This window comes from Sus scrofa, chromosome 3 (assembly GCF_000003025.6).
Source record: "Sus scrofa isolate TJ Tabasco breed Duroc chromosome 3, Sscrofa11.1, whole genome shotgun sequence".
Lineage (NCBI taxonomy): Eukaryota > Metazoa > Chordata > Mammalia > Artiodactyla > Suidae > Sus > Sus scrofa.
In genome coordinates, this window is record NC_010445.4 from 1,172,352 (window position 1) to 1,196,922 (window position 24,571).

The 24,571-nt window shown below is 64.7% G+C and overlaps 3 protein-coding genes across 9 annotated transcripts in view; 1 reads left to right on the forward strand and 2 right to left on the reverse strand.

Annotated features, from left to right (window-relative positions):
• Nucleotides 1–7,099, reverse strand: part of LOC110260071 (collagen alpha-1(III) chain-like) — a 59,399-nt gene extending 52,300 nt beyond the window's left edge. The window contains exons 1-3 of the mRNA XM_021087963.1: nucleotides 6,918–7,099; nucleotides 6,077–6,242; nucleotides 1,028–1,212 (exon numbers count right to left, since the gene is read on the reverse strand). Of these exons, the coding sequence (XP_020943622.1) occupies nucleotides 1,028–1,212; nucleotides 6,077–6,242; nucleotides 6,918–7,099 (533 nt within the window). The remainder of the gene's footprint in view (nucleotides 1–1,027; nucleotides 1,213–6,076; nucleotides 6,243–6,917) is intronic.
• Nucleotides 1–19,125, forward strand: part of ELFN1 (extracellular leucine rich repeat and fibronectin type III domain containing 1) — a 74,934-nt gene extending 55,809 nt beyond the window's left edge. For 4 of the 5 annotated variants that reach the window (XM_021085970.1, XM_021085968.1, XM_021085967.1 and 1 more), the window contains one exon: nucleotides 15,518–19,125. In XM_021085970.1, coding sequence (XP_020941629.1) covers nucleotides 15,804–18,290 — 2,487 coding nt within the window. In that variant the 5' untranslated portion in view covers nucleotides 15,518–15,803 and the 3' untranslated portion in view covers nucleotides 18,291–19,125. The remainder of the gene's footprint in view (nucleotides 1–15,517) is intronic. The other variant, XM_021085969.1, reaches the window with a different exon arrangement.
• The window catches only part of LOC110259831 (killer cell lectin-like receptor subfamily G member 2), a 42,856-nt gene continuing 36,926 nt past the window's right edge, over nucleotides 18,642–24,571 (reverse strand). The window contains exons 3-4 of one of the 3 annotated variants that reach the window (XM_021085974.1): nucleotides 23,263–23,358; nucleotides 18,642–19,027 (exon numbers count right to left, since the gene is read on the reverse strand). In XM_021085974.1, the coding sequence (XP_020941633.1) occupies nucleotides 18,772–19,027; nucleotides 23,263–23,358 (352 nt within the window). In that variant the 3' untranslated portion in view covers nucleotides 18,642–18,771. Of the gene's footprint in view, nucleotides 20,191–23,262; nucleotides 23,359–24,571 lie in introns of all 3 variants that reach the window. The other 2 variants (XM_021085972.1, XM_021085973.1) reach the window with 2 other exon arrangements.

Genomic DNA, 24,571 nt, shown 5'->3' on the forward strand with positions numbered 1-24,571 from the left:
CGCCTCCTCCTGCCTCTTTGGCCTGCGCTGTTTGTGTGAGGCTGCGGGAGGCCCTGCTCGCTGGGTCTCCGAGCCTTGGGTCCGTGGTCCCCATTGCGGGCGGCCGCTCCCTGTCTCTGCAGCCTGTCCTGGCGGCCCCCTCGGGTGGACCCCTCGGTCAGGCCGGGCACGGCCCCCGTCGTCTCTCAGCCTCTCCTGGGCGCAGGCAGCGTGGGAGTTCTGGCTCCCGGGCTGCTGTGTCTTTGCCTTCAGGCGACACTGCCCCAGCTGCTTTCCAGCAAGGCTGTGCTGGCTCACGCCCTGGTCAGCAGACTCTGGGTGTCCTCCAGGGGTGACCCTGGCCACAGGCGGTGTCCACGCACAGCGTCCTCCCTCTGCCGTCCGCATGCTCCTCGGGGGTGGGGCCAAACACCCCGTTCCCTCCTGCCTTTCCTCGGGCCGCCTGGCTTTGTGGCCGCCTCCTCCCCTCACCTTTGCACCTGCCCAGCGTTTGACCGTGTGGCCGCGTGCCGTGTGGTTAATGCACAGAAGCGCCGGGGCCACCCTGCCTGGGTTGGAACCCTGCCCCGCCACCCAGTGGCTGTGCCTCTTCTGTAAAATGGTTGGCAGCGGGTTGGGTTAAGTACGTAACAGGCTAATAGATACAAAGCGCCTGGAAGAGCGTCTGGCGCATAGTAGGTGCTGTGTGAGTGCGCGTGGTACTGCCTCCCGTGGCTTCTGGACGCGGGCCGAGCGGTGCTGCACGGCCGGAGCCTCCCCGCCTCCCTTCTGCCGGGTAGACCTGTCACGTTAGCCGTTAGCCGGGGTGACCCTCTCAGGCGGCCGCATTCCCCTGCCGAGCTTGCTCTGGCCTCTCTGTCCCCTGCGGGTTGGGAGGAGCCGTGCTTCTCAGCCGACCCTTCCAGGCGTCTTCTTGCCCCGGGGAACTCGTGCAGGTGGGCTGGGCCCGTTGTTCCAGCGGGAGGCCCGTGGTCCCGACCTGTCCCTTCCTGCAGAGGCTCTCAGAGTTTGCCAAACTGCTGCTGACCGGGGGAACCAGAGGCTCGGCGGGGGCTGGGGCGCGGCTGCCCCGGGCATCCCAGCACCCGGGGGCAGGTCAGGGGGCGACCAGGCGTCGGCATGGGGGGTGACCTCCAGGCAGCCCGGGGTCATTATGTCACTTCCCAGAGGGTGGTACCTGGCCTGCAGTTCTGCCCACGGCAGCCTCAGGTCCTGGCAGGGGTGAGGGGGAGCCGGTGACTGATGTGTGAGTCAGACGCCAGGTAGGGGTTGTGGGGGAGGAGGTGGCAGGAACCACCGTGGAGGCTCCCTCCAGCCTGGCGGAGAGACTCTCCTGTGCAGTGTGTGTGCAGAATGGAGTGTGTGTGTGTGTGTGTGTGTGTGCGGTGTGTATGCAGAACGGGGGGTGGGGGCAGGAGGGGGCGTGTGTGCCCTTGCAGAATGAGGGGAGGCGTGTGGCAGAGCCGAGGGGTCAGAGCTTGTCACTCAGTCACACACAGTGACACACACAGTCATACTCTCACACTCACCTCCCCCCAAGCAGGTCTCTATAAAACGCCGGCCCCCACCCGCCCTGGCCTGACCCCTCCCAGCCCTGTGTGCCCCCCGCCCCCAGGAGCTGTCCTGGGATGGGGACCCCCCGCCCGCCCTTCTTTCACCCCCCTTGGCCTTGGGGCTGATGTGAGCAGCTCTGTTGGTGACAGCAGTGCCCGCGCCACGTGGCCTCTCAAAGGTCTGCCACAGCTTCGTGTCCCTCCCGCAGAGGCAGGGACTCTGGGACCCGGTGTGGGGCTGCTGCAGAGGGGTCTGACATCCGGGGGCTACTCAGCCAGGCCTGGCCCCAAGAGGGTCCCCACTGAGTGCAGAGCAGGGGCTGGATGGGGCAGTCGTGTGTCTCACGCCATGGGCGCCACGGGGAGCCCATCACACTGATGCCCCTGGGATGCCACCGTCTTGGGGAGGGCATTTCCATGTGATTTTGCCACATCTTTGTTTCTCTGTGGTGACTGGCCCTTGCTGAGCCAGGAACTGCAGTCATTTCTTCCCAAAAACCTACGTTTTTGTTTGTTTGTTTTTGTCTTTTTAGGGCTGCACCTGTGGCACATGGAGGTTCCCAGGCTAGGGGTCGAATCGGAGCTGCAGCTGCCGGCCTGCACCACAGGCACAGCCACGCGGGATCCAACCTGCACCGCAGCTCATGGCAACACCAGATCCTTAACCTACTGAGCAAGGCCAGGGATCAAACCCACATGCTCATGGATACTAGTCGGGTTCGTTTCCACTGCATCACAACGGGAACTCCACCCCCCACCCCACCCCACCCCACCCCATGAGTCATTTTACTAAGTCCTCCCAGGGTCATTGTACAGATGTGGCAACTAAAGCCCAGAGTGGTTGAGCTGCTTGCCCCGGGTCACACAGCAGCAGGCGGTAGATGCGCGATCCAAGGTCCGGTTAGGGCTCTGTGGTCCAGAGCTGATGTTCTCTTTAGAGACACTGTGGCCCTTGAGGACAGTGACCTTGGCCTGGTCCCGTGGGGTGGCTCCTCAGTCACTACTGAGTGAGCAAGTGACTGTGGGCCATGGCTGCAGACTTCTGGGCTGAGTTGAGGGTGTGAGTCTCCAAGGCTGCCCGCCGAGGTCTCCCCACCATCTGAGTGGCTGAAGCATACAGCCCTGGGGAAGCTGGAGCTGATGGAGATGAGACCTTTTATTCTGGTGGGGGGATCTCCTCAGGCTCCGGGCCAGGTAACTGCACCTGAGTCTTCCCTTCGCTCTTCTTGGGCCCTCCACTAACTAAGGGCCTCCTCGGGACGGTGCTGGGCTGCCTAGGCTGGCTCCCCAGGGCCTGTGCGGGGCTTCCGGTCACTTGCGTTTTCAGCCCACTGACCCCAGTCCCTTCCTGGCTCCGCCTGGCTGGAGGCTCCAGCCGTGTCTGCCCGTCCTTACTCTCAACGCCTTGACCTGAGAAGGCCATGGGTGGGCCTTCACCCAGCTTGCGTGGTTGGCGAGGAGAGGCCGAGAGCCTCCGGGCTGGGCTGAGTCCTCCCTACCCTTGACCATCAGGCAGAAGCCCCACCCTTTGCATGAGCCTTCTCGGGGTCTCGGAGCTGCTGAGAGGCAGGGCCGGGTCCCAGGCCCCACTTCCCGCTGGCACAGGCCACCTTCGAGCACCAGGCCCCCACCAGTCTCCTCCCCCCCCAGACAGAGCATCTGGGTGACGAGCAAGAGTGCCACTCTCCCAGACCAGTCCTGTGCTCAGCCTTTGAGCTGTTTGCTGTGTTATTAGATTGATTTTTTTTATAGACTTTGAGAGGCGAGGCTTTACGGAGTGGGCCGGGTGAGCAGAGGGGCAGCTGCCAGCCTTGGTCTGGTCCAGCCCATGTCCCCCGGGAACGATGCTGTGCCCACTCCCAGCCCCGGCCCCCCAGGCCTGGCTGCACCTCCCGAGGTTGCTCACACCCTCCCCGGCCCCTCTGCCCCGCTCCCCCCCAACCGGAACCCCACAGCCCGCCCTGAGCTCGGGCGCCGTAAGGACCAGGACCTGTGCATTTTCTGTGCAGGCCTCCGTGGGCCAGAGGCCCGGTGACAGTCCCCGCCTTGCAGAGGAGAGAGATGCGGGCTGGAAGGGCCCTGAGGGGCTGGCACTGGAGCTGAGCGGAGGGCCCGTCCGTCGTCACGGCTGCGTCCCACCGCCTGTGAAGAGGGGACACGGCCCCAGCGCAGTGGTTTACAGACGCTGCCGTGCCGCCCTCTCCTGCGGCCCCGCGAGTGGGTGTCAGTGGCTCCAGGTGTCAGGAAAGCAAACCAAGTCTCAAGTTAGGACAGTGCCGCCACAGGGCCACCCGGTGAGCAGCCAGGCCGGGGTCCCACGCAGCTGAGGGCCCGGCTCTCGGGCTGCCCCCCGGCACCCTGGGGCTCAGATCCCCCAAACCAGACCCCCACCTCGTTCTGAACGCCTGGCCTCGCTGTCGGTGGCACTCGGATCCTGCCCTGGGATCGTGGGGTGAAGAGCCGGGGCCCTCTGACCACGGGGAGAGCGGGGCTGGGGGCGCAGGGCTCCCCGCCTGCGTGCTCGTGGCGCTCAGCCCGGGGCCGGTTATCGGGTCATCCGCTGCTGCGTGACGACCGTCGAGCCCAGCCTCCCCAGCCTCGGAGGTTAAAGGAGCCTGTGTTTTGCCTGTGGCTCTGGGAGCAGGATTTCGGGAAGGACCCGGCGGGGCGAGTCACCTGCCCTTCGCGCAGTGGCCGCCCTCCAGGTGCCCCGAGCCTGGGGCGTCTCCAGCACGTGGCATCTGGCCGTGTTTCTAGGGGGCGGCTCTTCCAAGAGGCGGAAAGTGTCCCCGCCGGGCTGGCCGAGGGCTGTGGCCAGGACGGACACGGCCAGAGCGGTCAGGGGGAGCAGGGACAGACCCCCTCGTGGCAGAGGCGGGATCAGGTCCCAGAGCAGGAGAGACGGGAGGGAAAACCCCTGCTGTGACAGCCACGCGTCCCCTCCGGGCGACCGCACCCCCGTCAGCCACGGTGGGGCTCCTGGGAGGGGCTGTGCCCTCGATGGCCTCGCCGTCTCTGGGCCCCGCTGCCGTCCGTTCACATGCGAAGGCCAGTCAGGAGCCCCCGAGGGTGGCCGCTCGTCCTAGCATCCCCTGCGGGTGTGGGGGTCCCCGCCCTGGGCAGCCCCGTCCTGGGGCCCTTCCCACACGGGGAAGAAGTCGCCACCAAAGACGCCTGTTGCCGGCTTTCCCAGCGGAGACATCTCTGCGCTTTTCCCGCCCCCGAGCTGGCGGCCGCCGTCTGGAGGAACTCACCTCGGGGAGAAGTAAGAAGGTCCCCGAGCCCACACTTTGAAGGCGGTCCAGGAATTGAAACCCCCTGGGATCTCGTCCGTGAATCGCAGAGCAGAGGTCCTCAGTAAGACACAGGCAAATTCAATTCCGCAGAATATTAGAGACTCGGCCTTGATTCTGCAGGATTTGTTGAAAGAATTCAAAGATGGCTTAATGTTAGCGGAAACTATAATACATAGTATCAGTAGGTCGGCCTTAATGCCGTGCTAATAAGTGACAAAAGGCAGGTGACGCCACCCAACACCCGTTTCTGATTGTAGAGTGACGGCTAAAAATAGAACTAGAAAGATGCTTGTTTATCACAGTCAAGAATCTCTGTGTCGTTTCAACTGCCAGCATCCCTCTCAATGATGAGATCTCGTTTTGAATGGTCCCAATTCAAAAACTTTAATAAAAAATACCACACAGTGTCCTTCATCATGTCCAGATATTCTGGACGTAGCAATAAGGCACGAAACAGAATTAAATGGGATCCAAGAAAGAATTGTAATTAGCGGCAGCCGCAATGACGGGAGACCTTGGAAACCCAAGAGAACCGAGTGAAAAAATCATTTAATATGGGAACGTGGCGAAGGTGCGGGGCCGCACAGAACGGAAACGTACACAAATCAATAATTTCCCTCTGTACCAGCAGCAACACGTTGGAAAACATAATGAAATAAATGGTCCCCACTCACCATGGCAACAACAACAAAAAACCTCCACGGAATTCCCAGGAATCCATCTACAAGGAAAAACTAGGGTTCTTGGGAAGAACTCTGTAACAGCGTCCTGGGAGCCCGACGAAAGCTGGAAGGTGAGGTAAGCCCCGCCGGAGTGGGGGACCCCTGGCGTTCCTTCCAGGATGACTGGGTCGTCCCGTGCAGCCCATCCCTTGGGGTCGCAGCTACGTGGCATCGTTCTGGACGTTGGGCTTCCTCCGAGATGCGCCCGCTTCTGAGTGACAGTGACTTACGTGGCGCAGACTTGGGGTCGGAAGCGGGGAGGGCAGACCTGAGGGCCCGAGGAGTGTCCCCCCAGAGGCCTCCTTGGGGGGGCCCTGGCACAGCGTGGCACCCAGATGGGAATACTCTGCAAGCGAAAATGAGGAGCTCTGCTAATAATTACTCTGGGGTGACAGGCGGAAGTGGGGGCCACCCAGCAGACCAGGACGTGGGGTTGCCCTGCGTGATGGCCGGCTGTGGAGCGAATGTCTTCACACACTGAGCCAGCGCCTTCCCTGCGCGGAACCTGGAAAGGCCCAGCCAGATCCAGCCCCGCTGGCCGGGAGCTCCAGCCCAGGATCCGACTCTGGCGGGGAGAGCCGGGGGTCTGGTCTTTGCCGTAGGGGGACGTGGGGGCCGGGGCAAGCTCGGGCAGCTTTGGGTGAGGGGAGCCCCCAGCCCCGAGCTGGAGTCTGAGCAGAGCACATGTGCAGGAGAGCGGTCGGGGTCGGGGTCGGGGTCGGGGTCGGGGGTCGGGGGGGGGTTCCGGGCGGAGGAAACAGGGCCTCGGAGAAGATGTTAGAAGTGAGGATTGGGCGTCGCCTGTCAGGACAAGGCGAGCGTGGCGCGGGCGGCAGGGACCCCTCCAGGGCGGCGGGCCCCTCGAGGACGTTGCTCCGCGTGGGGAGCCGTGCGGGGCCGCAGGCGGGAGGTGAGAGGCGGGACCAGCCTGTGGGAAGCACACTTCCTTCCCCTGGGTGGGGGCCCAGGGGCCCCACTGGTAGAGCGTCACCGTTGGTAGCGTCTTTAGTACAAGGTGTCAGGGCGGTTTGTTGCCTGTTGGCGGTGGGTTAGCGGATGGATTTTTTTTTTCCCTTTCTTTTTAGGGCCACACCCGCGGCATAGGGAGGTTCCCAGGCTAGGGGTCCAATCGGAATTACAGCTGCCGGCCTGCGCCACAGCCACAGCAACGCAGAATCCGAGCCGCGTCTGTGACCTACACCCCAGCTCATGGCAATGCTGGATCCTTAACCCACTGAGTAAGGCCAGGGATTGAACCCACAACCTCATGGTTCCTAGTCGGATTCGTTAACCATTGCGCCGCGACGGGAACTCCAAGGACGGGGCCTCTTGGGAGCGGATGGTACCTAGCGGCTCGAGGGAGGCCTGGGCGCAGGAAGCGTGGCTGGGCGGTGTCGGTGTGGGAGCCACTGGCTCTCCCATTTCCCACGTGCTGAGCTGTCCCCTTGCCACCAGGCGTCGTTTCCCGCGCGGCCACCAAGGCACGGCCAGCAGCCCGCGCGCTGCGGACGTGTCCAGACTGCAACATCGCCGTTAGCGCGTGGACCAACTTTGCTGGGTATTTTATTTCTCTTACTAGCATCTGACGGCTAGTTGCTAATTTATAACCTGCGTTTGAAAACCGTGATCTTGAGGACAATTAACGGTGACCAGGAAATGCGCTTTGATGCAACAGCCGCAGCGGAGGCGTTGGGAGGCCTGGCCCCGTGAGCGGGGAACGGTCCCCATGCCTGCGTCAGTGGCCGGGGTGGTGGCGTTCAGAGAGCGGCCCTGGCCTCGGCGTCCCCAAAGGGCCTTTCCGGCGTCCTCCTGCCGGGCGGGGGTCAGAGGTCAGGGTGGTCAGAAAGACTCGGGCGTCCGGCTCAACCGGGAGAGAGCAGAACCCGCAAACCTCCGCCTTCCGTCTCAAAGCCGCCGTCTCTCAAAACAACTGGAGAGATTCAGGTCAGACTAAAGATAGAACTTGCCAGCTGCCAGGGCCGTGAGGGTGTGATGGGGAACCGTGCCAGGCGTCCTTGGGACACCTGGACCCTTGCCTGGCGTCAGGGACACGCTTCCGGCAGCAGCGGGGGGACCCGTGTTCCTGGAGAGGGTCACCCGTCGGCCCTCGTCCCCGGAGGCCCGCCCGCCACCTGCACCCCCACGTCCCTGCCGGCGCCCGAGCAGGAAGCCTTTGCAAAGTGATTTCTCCCTCCAGCGACGCTGTACCTCATGTTTTTTAATTTAAAAAGATGCCCAGTGGAAGCGTAACAGACCGTTAAATGTTTGGGGCCCTAATTAACTCCAGAGCAGCCCGGAGCTGCGGGCCTGGAGGGAGAGGGCTGCAGAGCCGCATCCCCCCGGAAGGCGGGCCTCCCCCCGCCCGCCCAGCACCCTTCCCGCCGCGTCTGCTGGGTCAGGCACCCCGGCCCACCTTCCGGGGCCTCGCGGCCACATGGCCCTGGGCTCCAGCCCCGGGAACTTTGGAAATTCTGGGGATTTTTAACAAGAGCGGTGGGTGTGTGCTGTGTCCCGAGTGCCCTCCCTCTCTGAGCCTCAGTTTGCCCATCTGTCTAAGGGGGACCCACGGCCAAAGTGGGTATGCAGTGGGCACTTGATACATGTGGGCAGGATCTTGGGGGAATGAGAGTCTGTTTGCACACCCTCTGTATGGGCAGGGTGAGGGCTCTGAGGCTCGGTGGGGCCCCGTGGGCCAGCAGGGCTCCCTGTCAGTGTGTCAAGTCTTCAGTGCCCACCTGGACCCTGGCCTTTGGCTTTCGCCGGCACCCTCTGCATCCTTTCAGGGTGGGTAGGGTGGTGCATCGTGGGGGATGGTCCCTCCACCTGAGGCCTCCTAGCCCATCTCCCGGGGGACAAGGCCAGGGCCAGCTAAGGCCGGGGCCTCACCAGACCTGACCCCTTGGTCAAGTCCTAAGGATCTGGCCCTGCTGAGTCAGCACTGCTGGGCTGCCTGCCTCTTGAGCCCGTGCCAGCCTCCTTCGATGCACAGGGAGGGAGCAGGCAGGGAGGGCAGGTGGGTGCTGAGCCCAGGGCAGCCCCCACTGGGCCCCTTGTGTGTGCACCGGCGTGGGCAGCTTGCTGAGGCAAAGCCCACAAGGTGCATCCAGCCGGCCTGCTCAGTCCCCCCATCCCCAAGGCCAGGGGCAGCTGCAGGAAGGTATGAGTGTCTACAGGGCACCCTGTGCCAGGCAACACGCTGCCAGCCTTAGTGATGTGGTCACGTCAGCCTCACGGAAACCCTGGACATACCATGCTGATTTCCATTTGACAGGCTCAGAGAGGTGAAGCGACTTGCCCAAGGTCACACAGCCAGAGTATGGCTGAGCCACCATTCTCGTCCTAGCCTAGGAACCCGAAGCCCAAGATGGTTCCGTGCCCCTTCCAGGCGGGCATGCCGCCCACGCGCCTGCTCTGGCGGGTCCGGGTCTGGTCTGTGGCCGTGGCCACCCCGCCCTGCCCATCTCGACCCGTGGGCTCTGCGGCACAGGCAGGCTTCAGAGGCGGGCAAACATGATCGGCAAAGCCTCGGAAGGGTGGAGAGGGATCCGTCTGTGACTTGCCAGCTCCCCGCCTTCCCTGCGTGCCTGGCCCGCCGCCCAAGTTTCTCTCTCGGGGTGGAAAGTCCTCTCCGTCCACAGAACCCTCAGAGCAGCCCCGGCCTGGCCCCACACCAGCCCTGGCCTCGTCTGGGCTCCGGGCGCGGAGGAGAGAAAGGGTATTTTTAGACAGACGCGCTCCCGTCCCAGCACGGCTGCGGCGATTATGCAAATCCGGTCGTAAGAAGTTTAAAAGCCTGGAACCACCATATTTCTTTATTTCATTAGTGGCGACACAAGCTGCAGCGTCGATGGGACAGAACACACTCGGGGCCGGGCTCACGCCAGCTGTCCCCGCCGTCCCGTCGGTGACGGACAGGCTCTAGGGCAGATGCGTGGGAGCGCGTGTGTGGCGGTCAGGGCGCGCCGGGGAGGGCTCCCAGGTGACGGAGCCTTGGGGGGCACCCCGCTCGTACGGGTGGGGACAGAGGCCTGGAGGTGGGGGTGGGGGAGCCCGAGCCTGGCTGTGGCTCGGGTCCCTGGCCTCGCAGCCCCTCCGGCTGCCACTGCTTCTCCCCACGTGGGAGCCGTCTGCACGCGGGGCATCAGAGGCCAGGCCCCTCTGCCGGTGCTCAGGGGCCCCCGCCTCTCACCACGGCATTGCCCTCTGTGCCCATGCCCCGGGCACCCACGCCCTGATGGGCGTTTTCTGTGTGCCTGGCTGCCTGCCTCCACACCTCCGCACAATCCGCTTGGTCTGGGATGCCCGCTACTCCCTGTGCCTAACACACTCCTACTCGTCTGCTAGGACCCATCGGAGAAGGCCCGGTGAGCGCCTACCCTTCCCTGCCGGCCTGTGGCCAATGCCACCCCAGGACAGCGGGAATATCTGTGTGCCCATCTCCTCCCTGGGCACAGAGCGGACCCGCGGCAGGCGCCTGTTGAGCCAGTGGCTGAGTGGCTCCCAGGGCCTTGTCTCACCACACGAGACTCGGGACCTTGCAAGTCCCTTTCTTGGGGGGCCTTGGGGTTGGGGGCGGGGGTGGGGGTCCTCGTCCTTTCCACCTACGACCACGGCGTGGCTCTGAAAGTGGCTTGTTGGCCACGACTGTCAGGATGCTGATGGCCAGCAAAGCCCCTCCCTGGGCCCCTCTGCGCCCCCCCCCACAGGTCTCCAGTGGCCTCAGGCCCCTGTGCTCCCAGGGACCCCTGGCACCAGGGCACTGCCAGACCGCAGGTGTGCAGACAGACATGGGCACGCGGACACCTGCGGGGCAGACACACGCGTGCACACTCAAGGAGGTGCACACGCAGACCCCAGCTCCTCTGGCGCCCCTGGATCAAGGGGTCCTCCCCGCAAACAGCTGTGGTCCGATGGAGGCAGAGCTGAGGGCAGTAGCGACTGGGCCTCAGTCCCACCTGCCAGGTGGGAACGGTGGGGAGACGCAGGCTGTGCAGCACGTTCCCACGAGAGCCTGGCGTCTCAGCCGGGTGCTGCTGTGATGTGGCCGGGCTTTTCCTCTGAGCAGTGACGTCGGCACCAGGGACTGCAGGGCTGGCCTGGGGCGTCTGAGCGGGCGGAGGCCTGGCACAGCCCGCTGTCCAGCAAGGCGCTCGGGGGCTGCGTGCCACCCCCACCTCCCGCTGACGGCTCCGGGGGCCCCGTGCAGAGTGAGGTGTCTGATCCCGCCGGGAGTGCTGGGATCTGCAGATCCGAGGTGGCCCCCAAATGGCAGTGACGGCTCCTGCTGGCCCTGCGACCCCGAGAAAGTGGATGCTGGTGAGAAAACAGCAGCCCTCGGGGAGGGGGTGGCTTTATGCGCTTTTACAGATGAGAAAGCGGGCAGAGGTGCCTGTGCCAGGCGCTGCTCGAAGCCCGGGTCGTCAGAGCAGAGAGAGGAGATCCAGTGGGGGCGGGGGGGGCTCTCTGTTCCAGAAGTGAGCACAGTCAATGAACAAAAGAGCCTCAGGGACACAAGTGCCAGGCCGAGGTGTGAGATGGGCCGAGCGCGCTGCTTCAGGCGCGGGGAGGCCGTGCTGCCAGGATTCCGAGCAGAGCGGGGGCCCGTCTGTTGAGACCTGGAAGGAGGCACTTTCCAGCAGGAGGGAGGACGTGGTGCTGCAGGGAGGTTGAGGGCACGGGGCTGGGAGGGAGGCGCGTGTCAGGGAGGCCTGGTGGGCAGGGCATTGCTGGTCTCCTTAGGGAAACATGATTTTTTGTTGTTGTCTTTTTAGGGCTGCACCCTCGGCATATGGAGGTTCCCAGGCGAGGGGTCGAATCGGAGCTACCGCTGCCGGCCTACACCACAGCCACAGCCATGGAAGATCCAAGCCACATCTGCGACCTACGCCACAGCTCACGGCCACCCCGGATCCTTAACCCACTGAGCGAGGTCAGGGATCGAACCTGCAACCTCATGGATCCTAGTCAGGTTCGTTTCTGTTGAGCCACAACGGGAACTCCTGGAAGCCCAGTTGTCATCGGGCTGTGGCGGGGACAGCGAGCTCCCTGAGGCTCTCTGGCTGCGGGGAGAGAGGGTGTGGGTACCAGGAGGCGAGGTGGGGGCCGTTGGCTTTGTCCCAGCCGGGGATGGCGGTGATTCGGCCTCGGCGGCCGCTGTGGGCTTGGCTGAAGTGAAAATCCGTATGTGACGACGCGTTGGCTTGAGCGACATGGTGGCGGGTGAGACCACTGGCGCTCCACTCGGGGCGGAGGGAGTGGGCAGGGCAGCAGCCGCCTCTCAGAGTCCGCGGGGAGGGGCTGGGCAGCTGCGCGGAGGGGACTCTAAGGTTGCGGGAGGGTGAGACCCCTGCGGGGGCCAAGAACGGAGCTTGGCCCCAGGGACAGTGGCAGTCAGGGCGGGGGAGGGGTCCGGCCCAGGGGATGGTGGCCGGTTACCTGGGCCAAGTGCTGGTGAGAGGCTGCGGCAGATAAAAATAGGAGCGTGCCCTTTGGAGCTGGCAAGACAGAGGCTGGTGCCATTGAGGGGAGCGGCTCGGGGCGTGTGGGACGGACGCCGCCCTGGAGAGGTCAGGGGTGGGGAAGCAACCCTGGCCGCTGGTCTGGAGAAACTGGCCCAAGGGAAGGGAGAGGGGCGTGGCCAGAGGTAGTCAGGTCAAGTGGTCTTTATGGAAGGTTCTAGAACCCTGGTTCCAGCACAACAGCTACCAGCCACCTTCTAGCATGCAGGAGCTGCATGTGACAGGGGCTGTCTCTTGGACAGCACGGCTGTGGACATCTGTACCATCACAGAGTCCGGGGTGCTGCATGCAAGCGGGGTTGTGGGGGAGGCAGGGGGACACCGGAGGGGCGGACACATCAGGGGTCCCTGGGGGGGTGGCAGCCCTGCGTCTCTCTGAAGCACGGGGCTGGGGACCAGTGCAGGCAGCAGGGAGGGACCTGCCTGCGGCTCCACCTGTACCGGGATCCTGTCGGGGTGGCAGCTCGGGGACAGGTCTCTGCACCCCGCTGCCCCAGCGCACGCCCTCAGCAGGCGTCCGGCAGTAGCTGTGTCGCGAGTGATGAGTTGTGCACAGGGGCGTGAGCAACGGAGGGGCGGGAGCGAGTCAGCGGACGAGGGAACGTTGAATCTGAGAGGAAGGGCGGTTCGCTGGTCTGCGATCTGTTGAGGACGTTTCTAGGCAGCCGGCCTGGGCAGCTGTGTCCCGAGGCCCCCAGTTCTCATGGGCGCCCAGACTCGGTGTGGGGGGGCATCCTACCCCCTGCAGGGGGTTAATGTGCACACAGCACACAGTGGTCCTGAGGGGCCTCCCGGGGGGACGAGGCACCTGCTGGCCCTGCCCGCACCCCCTAACGGCAGGAGGAAGGGCTGACTCACTGAGGGACCTTGGAGCAGGCGCTCTGCTCTCTGGGCCCCGTTAGGCTGCTCTCTAGGGTGGGGCTGAACAGGACCCCTGGGGCCCCTCCTGGGCCGAGGTCAGGTGGGTATCGGAGAAGCAGAGGCATTTCTTTCTGGGGAGGGGGAGCCACGAGCAGGGGGATGCCCCACTCCTAGCAGATGCTGCCCGGGTGGTGGGGAGGCCCCTGTCGCCATCCCCGAGGCCTGGCTCCTGCTCAGCCGGGCTCTGGGGCAGGTGCGAAGCACCAAAGTGAGAGCAGGGTGCCAGGTCGGCCCAGTGGGAGCCCCAGTGTGGGGACCGACCAGTTCTCAGGGCCAGCACAGCATGCAGGCTGGCCTGACGGCGGAGGCTCCAGGGTGGAGGTGCACAGGGGAGGCCAGGGGGGTCCCCAGAAGCACTTGTCACCCACAGGGTGCTGAGGCAGAGCAGGGACTCCTAGACAGTCACCCCCGGAGGGGCTGTGGTGGTAACGGGGGGGGGGATCAGGTGCCCGCACACCCTCAGTGCATCAGGAGGCACACACCACGCACACGCGTGTGGGGAACACGCCCTCGCCCTGTGCACACCCCACCTGGCCCCCCGTGCACGCGGCTCCCTGGGTGCCCCGTGGCCCTGGGCCAGCCCAGCGGTGGCTCTGGGGCCACCTGCTGCCCAGGTGCCCTGGGAGTGGGGCAGGGAGAGGCTGGGTTGTCCTGAGGCCGGCCCCTCCCCCTGCCTGCACCTGCCTGTGACAAGGGTCCTTCAGGCCCTGTAATCCTCCTTAACTTGACTTTGGGTTATTTTGAGCAAGAGATTAAAGGTGATTACGATGAGTCTTGCTGAGGGGCTGCGCTTCCTGGCGGCCTGCTGCTCGTGCACTCTGAGGCCGGGAGGCCTGCGCCAGCCTCTGACCAGGGCCTCCCCCGCCCGGACTTTGCCTGGGGTGCACTTGGCCTCTGGGGCGCATGGGTGACGTACCAGCCAGCGTTGGCACGGGGTGTCCGGTCCGCTGGCTGGATGGGGCAGGCGCACGGCGCGAGGGGGGCCCTGCACAGCCCAGCAGGCCCTGCAACGTGCGGGTGGCCCAGAGCTCAGTCCTCCCTGTGGGGTTGGAGATTTCGGTCGAAGGTGGACGGTGCAGGGACCCCCGCAGGCTTCCTCTTTTGGGGAGGGCGACCCCAGCCTGCCTCCTGGAGCCAGTTCCGTTGGGGCCCAGAGAGGCCCTGTGCGCTGCTGGTGTCACACAGCAACTCTGGGCCAAGCCCTGGGCAGACGCTGCCGGGACCTCTCCCACCACCCGCTCCGAGGGGCCTCTCCCTCCCTCCTTCAAATGACAGGCTCTTCCCCAGGAACTAAGTCAAAACTGTTCCTGATGAAGTTTCCAAAGGGGGGGGAATCCACCGCCCGTCGTTATGTTTTTCTCCTCATTTAAACCGCCTCAGTGCAGACTCCTTGCAAACTGTCAGTATCGGTGAAATACACTCGGCGGGCTGCCTGCCAGGCCACGGAGCGCTTCCCGAGGCCGGCTGTAAATCCAGACGGTAACAAGCCCCCCCACACCCCGTCGCCTGTCCTGCAGGAGAGACACCCGGGCCGACGGGCGAGTCCCGCACACGGGCGGGCAGGCTTGCAGCGCCAGCATCCAGACACGTTCCCCCCCCCCTCCCCGCCGACCCCACACCCTGGCCACCTGGGAGCCGCCCTTAGGGTGGCAGTTAGAACCTGGCCCGGGAGGCAGGGGGCAGCCTGCCCAGGAGAAACGCGGGGGCTGGTGGGGGTGGAGGGGCCCCAAGCACGGTGCTCGCTGTCAGGTCCCAGGGTCCCACCAGGGAGGTGGCGTGGGGGCAGGGCCGGCAGAGATGGGAGGGGGCGGGGCCTCCCAGGCCCGCAGGGGCGTCTTTATCTGCGCCTGAGGAGGAGGCGGGGAGCCTCTTTCTTTGCAGGCCTCATCTACCGGGAACCCCCCCACCAGCAGCCCCCGCTCCGGGGCCCCAGAGCCAGATGGAGAGCTGCAGAGACCATCCAGGTGGCTCCTTCGGGGAGAAGGGGGCCAGAGCGGCCACGCCACCGTCCTGTCCCATCCTGTCCGGTTCTGGCTGGAGCGGAGCGGGAGGGAGGGGAGCGGGGAGCGCGGAGGGATACTCCGTGGTCCTCAGCGGACTGGGGCTCAGCGCGCCCCCTGCAGGTGGCCGCCCAGGTCTTGAGGAGGCAGAGCAGCCGGTACCTGTCACAGGAGCCCTGTCACGTGTCGCTTCAGTGACTTTAGTCTCAGTTCCTGGGCCTCAGGACAAATGGGGTCACCAGTGAGGTGGCGCCAGGCCGGGCTCCTGGTGCTTGAGGTTCTGGGGCCGCACTTCCTCTGGAGAGGAGGAAACGGAGGCAGAGTCACCTGTGCCCCCGCCTGAAGTCCCAGAGATGAGCCTGGCGGTCTTGGTCTCCAGCTGAGCCCGTCCACAGCCTCCCTCCTTGCGGGGCGCCCCCGCGTCACACCGGGCACCTTGTCGGGGCGCCTGCGGGGTCGCACTTGGCCACAGCACCTCCTGACCACCGGCTCCCCTTTTGTCTTGCAGCAGGACCGGCTGGAGCTGGCGCACACCGAGGCCGATGGGGAGGGAGGCCGCGGTCCCGGCAGGACGCAGGTGGACGGCGAGAGGCCGCTGGCTGTGAGCGAGGCGCTCCCGCAGCCCCCGCACGGTGCGGCCATGCGGTTTGGGACAGGACACCCCTGAGAGCGCCGACGCCCCCTCCTCCCGCCCCTCTGTCCCTTCAGGGGCTGCTGCCGCCCAGCGCCCCCCCCTGCCCCCGACCCCGTCCCCCCGGGCAGGCTGAGCGGGGGCTCCCGCGGGGCTGGTCTCAATGGCCGGGCGCCGGTGGGGTGCGCTGTGGGTGTGCGTGGCGGCGGCCGCCCTGCTGCACGCGGGCGGGCTGGCCCGCGGCGACTGCTGGCTGATCGAGGGCGACAAGGGCTTTGTGTGGCTGGCCATCTGCAGCCAGAACCAGCCGCCGTACGAGGCCATCCCGCAGCAGATCAACAGCACCATCGTGGACCTGCGGCTGAACGAGAACCGCATCCGCAGCGTGCAGTACGCGGCGCTGAGCCGCTTCGGCAACCTCACGTACCTCAACCTCACCAAGAACGAGATCGGCTACATCGAGGACGGCGCCTTCTCCGGCCAGTTCAACCTGCAGGTGCTGCAGCTGGGCTACAACCGGCTGCGCAACCTGACGGAGGGCGTGCTGCGCGGCCTGAGCAAGCTGGAGTACCTGTACCTGCAGGCCAACCTCATCGAGGTGGTCACGCCCAGCGCCTTCTGGGAGTGCCCCAACATCGTCAACGTGGACCTGTCCATGAACCGCATCCAGCGGCTGCACAGCGCCACCTTCGCCGGCCTGGCCAGGCTCTCGGTGTGTGAGCTGTACAGCAACCCCTTCTACTGCTCCTGCGAGCTGCTGGGCTTCCTGCGCTGGCTGGCCGCCTTCACCAACGCCACGCACGCCTACGACCGCATGCAGTGCGAGTCGCCGCCGCTCTACGCTGGCTACTTCCTCCTGGGCCAGGGCCGCCACGGCCAGCGCAGCATCCTCAGCAAGCTGCAGTCCGTGTGCACCGACGGCTCCTACGCGGCCGAGACGCGCCCGGCACCGCCCGGCCGCGCCCCGCCGCCGCCACCCCCGCCGCCGCCGCCCTCCGAGCCCAGCGAGGCCCCCTGCGCCGACGACGAGTGCTTCTCCGGCGACGGCACCACGCCGCTGGTGGCCCTGCCCACGCTGGCCACGCAGGCCGAGGCGCGGCCGCTCATCAAGGTCAAGCAGCTGACGCAGGACTCGGCCACCCTCACGGTCCAGCTGCCCAGCCCGTTCAACCGCATGTACACGCTGGAGCACTTCAACAACAGCAAGTCGTCCACCGTGTCCAGGCTGACCCGGGCCCAGGAGGAGATCCGCCTGACCAACCTCTACGCGCTCACCAACTACACGTACTGCGTGGTCTCCACCAGCTCCGGCCTGCACCACAACCACACCTGCCTCACCATCTGCCTGCCCAAGCCGCCCAGCCCGCCGGGCCCCGTGCCCAGCCCCTCCACGGCCACCCACTACATCATGACCATCCTGGGCTGCCTCTTCGGCATGGTGCTGGTGCTGGGCGCCGTCTACTACTGCCTGCGCCGCCGCCGGCGCCAGGAGGAGCAGCACAAGAAGGCGGCCGCGGCGGCCGCGGCCGGTGGCCTCCAGAAGACCCTCCTGGAGCTCAAGTACGGGCCCGGGGTGGAGGCGCCCGGCCTGGCCCCGCTCTCCCAGGGCCCGCTGCTAGGCCCCGAGGCCGTGACCCGCGTGCCGTACCTGCCGGCGGCCGCGGGTGAGGTGGAGCAGTACACGCTGGTGGAGAGCGGCGAGACGCCCAAGGCCGGCAAGGGCCACTACATGGAGGTGCGCACGGGCGAGCCGGCCGAGCGCCGGGACTGCGAGCGGGGCCGGCCGGGCCCCGGCAGCCAGAGCTCCGTGGCCGAGATCTCCACCATCGCCAGGGAGGTGGACAAGGTCAACCAGATCATCAACAGCTGCATCGACGCCCTCAAGTCCGAGGCCACCTCCTTCCAGGGCGGCAAGTCCGGGGCCGTGGCCGCGGCCGAGCCGCCGCTGGTGGTGCTGTCCGAGCCGCTGGCCGGCAAGCACGGCTTCCTGTCGCCCGTGTACAAGGACAGCTTCGGCCACGGGCTGCAGCGGCACCACAGCGTGGAGGCCGCGCCCGGGGCCCCGCGCGCCAGCACGTCGTCCAGCGGCTCCGCGCGCAGCCCACGGCCCTACCGCGCCGAGACCGCCGCCGCCGCCGCGGTGCACAAGGCCGCGGCCGCCGAGGCCAAGTACATCGAGAAGACCTCCCCCGCCACCGACGCCATCCTCACTGTGACGCCCGCGGCCGCCGTGCTGCGGGCCGAGGCCGAGAAGAGCCGCCAGTACGGCGAGCACCGGCACTCGTACCCCGGCTCCCACCCCGCCGAGCCGCCCACGTCCCCCGCGCGCCCGCCCCCCGAGGGCCTGGGCGGCCGCAAGGCGTCCATCCTGGAGCCGCTGACGCGGCCGCGCCCCCGCGACCTGGCCTACTCGCAGCTGTCCCCGCAGTACCACAACCTGAGCTACTCCTCCAGCCCCGAGCACCCCTGCAGGCCCTCCCAGAGCATCTGGGAGCGCCTGAGACTCAGCCGCCGGCGGCACAGGGACGACGACGGGGAGTTCGTGGCGGCCGGGCACGCGCTGCGCAAAAAGGTTCAGTTCGCCAAAGACGAGGATCTGCACGACATCCTGGACTACTGGAAGGGCGTGTCGGCCCAGCACAAGTCCTGAGCCCCGCGGCCAGGCGCCCGGCGCCCGCGCCCGGCCCCCACGCCCTCCCGGCGCGCGCTGTGCCCACCGGACCAAAAAGGACCCGAGACCCACTGCAGCTCTTTGTAACCCAGAGACTCACAGAGAACACACACACAGAGAGACACACACAGACACACACTGTAGCACCTCCCAGAGCCTTGGGGCTTTGCAGACCACGTGGGGAGGGGGCGCTGGCAGGACAGCGGGACGTGAGCCCCGGCCGCGTGTACCTGCCCTGAGACATTCTCACCGGCGTGAGCGGCCTGTCCACACACACACACTGTGCGTGTACACACACACACACACACACACACACACACACAAAGGGACTTCGGAAAACTGTGTCTTAGGGATGGGGGGTGGGGGAGGGGATTTTTTTTCATTACCTCTTCTTTCTTTTCTTCTCTTTCGCTCATTATTTTCTTCCTTTTTAAAAAAATATCATAAAAGTAAAGTTCTCTTAAGCCGTGAAACACCGGACGTGGGGAGCGCGGCCCCCGCGGCCACCTGACCTCCTCTCCTGATCGTCTCCGTCCGTGGTTTCCTGTGGACTCTGTCCGTCTCTTCGCTGCCACCTCGGGGGGCCCCCCAAGAGGGGCAGAGCAGCCGAGCGGCCTGCGGGACTCGAGGGGGAGGGCTGTGCCTGTGTGGATGGCCGGACGGGGCGCGGGCTGGGGGTGTGTGCTCCACCCGCCCCTCTGTACACCGTTGTCGTCCTATTGTATAGACAAATATTTCTATATTTGCAATGTTTGCTGTAAAACGAGAAAGAAAAAAAGACTGTCTACTAAAAAAAAAATTCTGCAAAGAAAAAGTATTCCAATACTTGTTTGTACTGAGTTTTTACTCCGGGATTTAGGGACAATGTGGTGGGGGGGTAACGTCTGCTTTAGGGGTGGGCTGGGGTTACAGGCGGTGTCTTCCTGGGGGAACGGACGTCGCCCTGGGCGGGGGCGCTCGGCAACACCCGTGGGAGAGGTGGGCAGCCCGCGCTGGGTTGGAGAATGTCCAGTGGCTGTGAGAGGCGGTGTGGACAGGGCAGGAGGGAGCCCAGGGAGGTGGGCACGGGTGGCTGGTGTGTGCCCAGCGTTTCTGCACAGACCCGGGAGCTCGTGGGTGAGTGTGGGGGGTGGGTTCTGCTTGTGAGTGAGGTGAGCTCCAGAGGACGAAGGGCGGGTCGGAGGGGCCGCCCGTGCATGGAGCTCCAGCCAGAAAGAACGTGCTGAGACCCAGATACGACAGGCTGCTTGGAATGCTGGGCCCCCGAACCAGCCCCTCGGCCCTGCTGTCCCCTCCGCAGGTGGCGTTCCTGCCCCCCCACCATCCTGGTGTGGCCTCACATTCAGTGCCAGTGGTTTGCAGGCACGTGTGCACAGCACCAGTTGAAAATCTGCAGAAAGTCTGGCCCTCAACCCGCAGCCCACAGGAAGTCCCACTTGGTGTCTAGCTCCAGTGCCTCTTGCTGCCAAGGCCTCAGTAACCACAGCAGGGCTTTCAGGGAGCGACGCCATGTCTGGGCCTTGTGTGCACCTGCCAGCACACTGGGGGCCTGGAGACACGCCTGCTCCGAGGTGAGGGCCTGCAGGGAAGGGGTGACCCCACCCCTCAACAATGGCCGCGGGGCTTGCCCTCCTGCCAGACACGCCGACTCTTCCAAGCCGCTCCGCCTGGCCGGGGTGGGTGCTCGCCCCCCCTCCCCCATGCAGGGCAAACCCACTCCCAGTCCAAATATGACAGAGGCAGGAGCAGGGCCGGAGCTGCAGCCGGGAGGTGACAGGGACCCTGAGAGACGCTCTGAGCGAGCAGGGTGGAAGCTGGTGCTCGGGACCTGGTGGGTTGCTGGGCAAGGATCCGGCCTCTGCCTGACTCAGCAGGGCTCCTGGGAGGGAGGGAGAAACGGGTGGAGACTGGAGGCACCCTGGGGTTAGCAGCACCTCCTTACATACCCCTCCTGACAGGCCACTCACCCCTTTGCTCTGTAGCTGCTTCACCTTAGGTATCTTTTACACTCAGGAGCTGGTGGTCCCTCCAGGACTCAGCTCGGACTCAGGCCAGTGACCACGCAGCGCTGGGCCACAGCTAGTCTACCTCCTCCGGGCTGGTCCGCCTGGTCCTGGCCTCTGCACCCAGGGGACCCCCCCTAAGGTCCTGCGTACGGGGCCTCTGCACGACCCCTCTCAACCGAGCCCCTCCAAAGCAGACCGTCTCAACTTGACCGGCCAGGCCCAGGGCTCCCCCGGCTCCCCCAGCTCTGGGCTGCTTCTAACCCTGCACCACGGGGCCCCTTGGAGGGCAGTGCCAGAGGAAGGTGACATGATGGGCTGGAGGCCATGCCCAGGGCGGCAGGGGCAGGGAGAGGGGGAGGCCCCAGGTCACAGAAAGTGGTGACAGCCCTGGCCATGGGACAGAAGTGGGGCCAGGCCTCCTCAGCCTGCTGTTTCCCATCACTGAGGAGATAAAACTAGCTCTTTCTAGGGGATCAGAGAATAACGGCCACAGGACAGGGGGGCCTGCCCTGGGGAGGCAGGGCAACTGGCCAGAAAATCCAGGCGTAAGGGCCATGTCCCCAGGAGCCCTGTGCAGGGAGGTGTCCCGGGGGTGGGGGGAAGGGCCCGGAAAAGGACACGGAGGGAGGGGGAGGTGGGGGGCCTGAGCCGTCAAGAAGACCCGCCTGTCCAGAAGCCCACCCTCCCAGGAACAGCCGGGGTCGGGCAGAGGCGGCTCCAGCTGCCTGACCTGGGGCCAGTCCCGGGCTCGGGGCTGTAGGTCGCTGTGCCCTGCTGGAAGGCAGTCATAGTGGTTGGCAAGAGTGGACACCTAACTGGAGTTCCCATCGTGGCGCAGTGGTTAACCAATCCGACTAGGAACCATGAGGTTGCGGGTTCGATCCCTGGCCTTGCTCAGTGGGTTAAGGATCCGGCGTTGCCCTGAGCTATGGTGTAGGTCGCAGACGCAGCTCGGATCCCGTGTTGCTGTGGCTGTGGTGTAGGCTGGCAGCTACAGCTCCTATTAAACCTCTAGCCTGGGAACTTTCATATGACGCGGGAGCGGCCCTAAAAAGGCAAAAAAAAAAAAAAAAAAAAGACACCTAGGGCGTACACGCTAATTAGGCATCTACTAATCAGGCCCTGTTAACCCTGCCCCCACCCTGGCGAGGCTCCCATGCCCAGAGGGCACCAGAAGCAGAGGCAGGTGACCCAGCTCAGGGTGGCGCAGGGCCCACAAGGCCTGTGGGGACACATGGGAATTCCTGCCTGGGAAGAGCCTGGAAGGCTTCTTGGAAGGGGTGGCGTTGGGTCTGGAAGAGGGAAACTGCGGGGAGGAGGGAGGGCGGAAGCCACCGCGAGGAGAGAGGGCGGCTCCTTGCGGGCTCAGAGCTGAGCTGGGGGCGCCAGGCGGAGACCCATCCCACCCCGGGCTGGCCCAGCGCCCGCATCCCTGAGGGCAGCCCTTGGGGTCTATGACGGGGCGGCCGGGGCGCTCATGACCTCTCTGTGCCTGGGTCCCCACAGGGTGAAAGGCACGTGGGGCCCCGTGGGCGTATCTGCCACCTGTGGTCCCGATGGCGCCATGTACCAACCGCAGTCACATCCCTGTCCCTGACGGGAGCCTCTGCCGCCCCGGGTCTGGGGTGGCCGGAGGGCAGGGGGCGCCGGGAAGCCCAGCTCCGCTCCCCAGGACCCTCGTTCTCTCACACCGGCCCAGAGTAGGTCACCCGACTGAGCGCAAAGTCCAGGTGTAGACGGGTGGCCCCATCCGCAGGGGCAGACGGCAGGGACCCCGTGAGGGCAAAGACTTGGGCCCATCGGAGAACAGAGGCCAAACCTGTGGGCGAGCCCCCCCCAACCCCGGGCCTGCCTCCAGGCGGACCGCAGAGCACGAGGAGCGGAAAACCCAGACGGGGCCCCCGGGTCTCTCTCTCTCACTCACTCACTCACTCACACACTCACACACACACACGCACACACACACGTGCACGCGTTCGGGTACTGTAACAGACCGCCTACTGCATACCCGCCATGCTGGAGACATCAACCACCCTACCATTACACAGCGCCTACTGCATACCAGCCACGCCAGAGACATCAACCAACCGTTACACAGCGCCTACTGCATACCAGCCAGGCCGGAGACATCAACCAACCTACCGTTACACAGCACCTACTGCATACCAGCCAGGCCGGAGACATCAACCAACCAACCGTTACACAGCGCCTACTGCATACCAGCCAAGCCGGAGACATCAACCAACCTACCATTACACAGCACCTACTGCATACCAGCCAGGCTGGAGACATCAACCAACCAACCGTTACACAGCACCTACTGCATACCAGCCAGGCTGGAGACATCAACCAACCAACCGTTACACAGCGCCTACTGCATACCAGCCAGGCTGGAGACATCAACCAACCTACCATTACACAGCACCTACTGCATACCAGCCAGGCTGGAGACATCAACCAACCCTTCCCCCAACCCCGGGAGTAGCAGGCACAGTCCCAATGGAAAGGCGATGCCCCAAACAGAATGAGTCATGGGGGTTGGCCTACAAAGGTCATTTCCAGAGAGAGGGTAGAGGGGCCCCAAGAGACAGGGCCACCAAGCCTGGGGTCCCCTTGGCCCCCTGGATGAGGGGAGCAGCTGCAGGAGAGGGGCTGTGCAAAGAGCCCACCAGGGCCCTGAAGGGGCCTCCCCCAGGGGACCACAGCCCCGGGTGGCCGCACAGAGGAGGGCCGGGGACGCACGCCCACCCCACCCGTGGCCCCTCGGCTCCTGCGGGCTTCCTCGCACCTTGGCCAAATGGCCACAAAATCAGGAGGCAGAGAGTCCGGTGATGAAGTCCACGCACTGGGAACACGGACAGTGCAGGGATGAGCAGGGGGCAGAAAAGACGCAGAGGGGCCACTGGGGGCCACCTGGGGGCCTTTGGAAAAGAGGCAGCACTGACCTGAGTCCGACGTGGGCTGACCGGGTGCTGGCGGTGCAGGAGGCGGAAGCCGTCCCTTCCCTGGCGGAGCCGGACGCAGGAGCCCGTCCTCGAGACCTCAAAGGACAAAGAGGAGTTGGCACCATGCGTGGGGAGTTGGGGGCGGGCCAGGGGTTTCCTCCCGCAGGGACCAAGGCAGCGCCACCCCCACTCTGAGGGGCAGGTAGGTGCCGATGGGGGTCAGAGCTGGGGCCGTGTGGGACTGGGGCGGGGGGGACGAGGGAGTGGCTGAGCCAGGCTCCGGTGGCCTGCCTTGCAAGCATTGAGGGCATTAAAATTGGGCTGTGGGTCTTGGGGGCCCTGATGGCATCTTATAGAATGATAACATGTATCAGAGTTCCCATCGTGGCGCAGTGGTTAACGAATCCGACGAAGAACCATGAGGTTGCAGGTTCGATCCCTGGCCTCGCTCCGTGGGTTAAGGATCTGGCATTGCTATGAGCTGTGGTGTAGGTTGCAGACATGGCTCGGATCCCGCGTTGCTGTGGCTCTGGCGTAGGCTGGTGGCTACAGCTCTGATTCGACCGCTAGCCTGAGAACCTTCCTGTGCCACGGGAGTGGCCCTAGAAAAGGCAAAAAGACTAAAAAAAATAAAATAAAATAAAAGAAGAACTTGTATTGATTTTCCCCTTATCTCAAAAGAAACTCTTTATTACATAAAGGTTAGAAAGCAGCTGAACATAAAGCAGAAAATGGAAACACTGTATCTCAGCACCCCAAGATAACACAATAACCATGGCAAATATTCTGGTCCCCGTCCCTCCAGGGCTTTGCGTGTAAGTGCAGCAGGCTTGGAAATTCCATGCACAGCAGCAGCTCTTTACTTTCTGAAATAGCAGATTTTCCTTGGGAGCCTCCAGCCCCTGGATGGGGCGTGGGTGCCGTGCAAAGACACGGGAGACCTGGCAGGATGTGTGCAGGATCCAGTAGGGAAGAAAGCTCAGGGAGACAGAGAGGAAATAGCTAGAATATATTGGACGTAAGAATGGGTACGGGGGGAGTTCCCGTCGTGGCACAGTGGTTGACGAATCTGACTAGGAACCATGAGGTTGCAGGTTCGATCCCTGCCCTTGCTCAGTGGGTTAAGGATCCGGCGTTGCCGTGAGCTGTGGTGTAGGTTGCAGAAGCGGCTCAGACCTGGCGTTGCTGGGGCTCTGGCATAGGCTGGCAGCTACAGCTCCGATTCGACCCCTAGCCTGGGAACATCCATATGCCGTGGGAGCGGCCCAAAGAAATGGCAAAAAGACAAAAAAAAAAAAAAAAAAAAAAA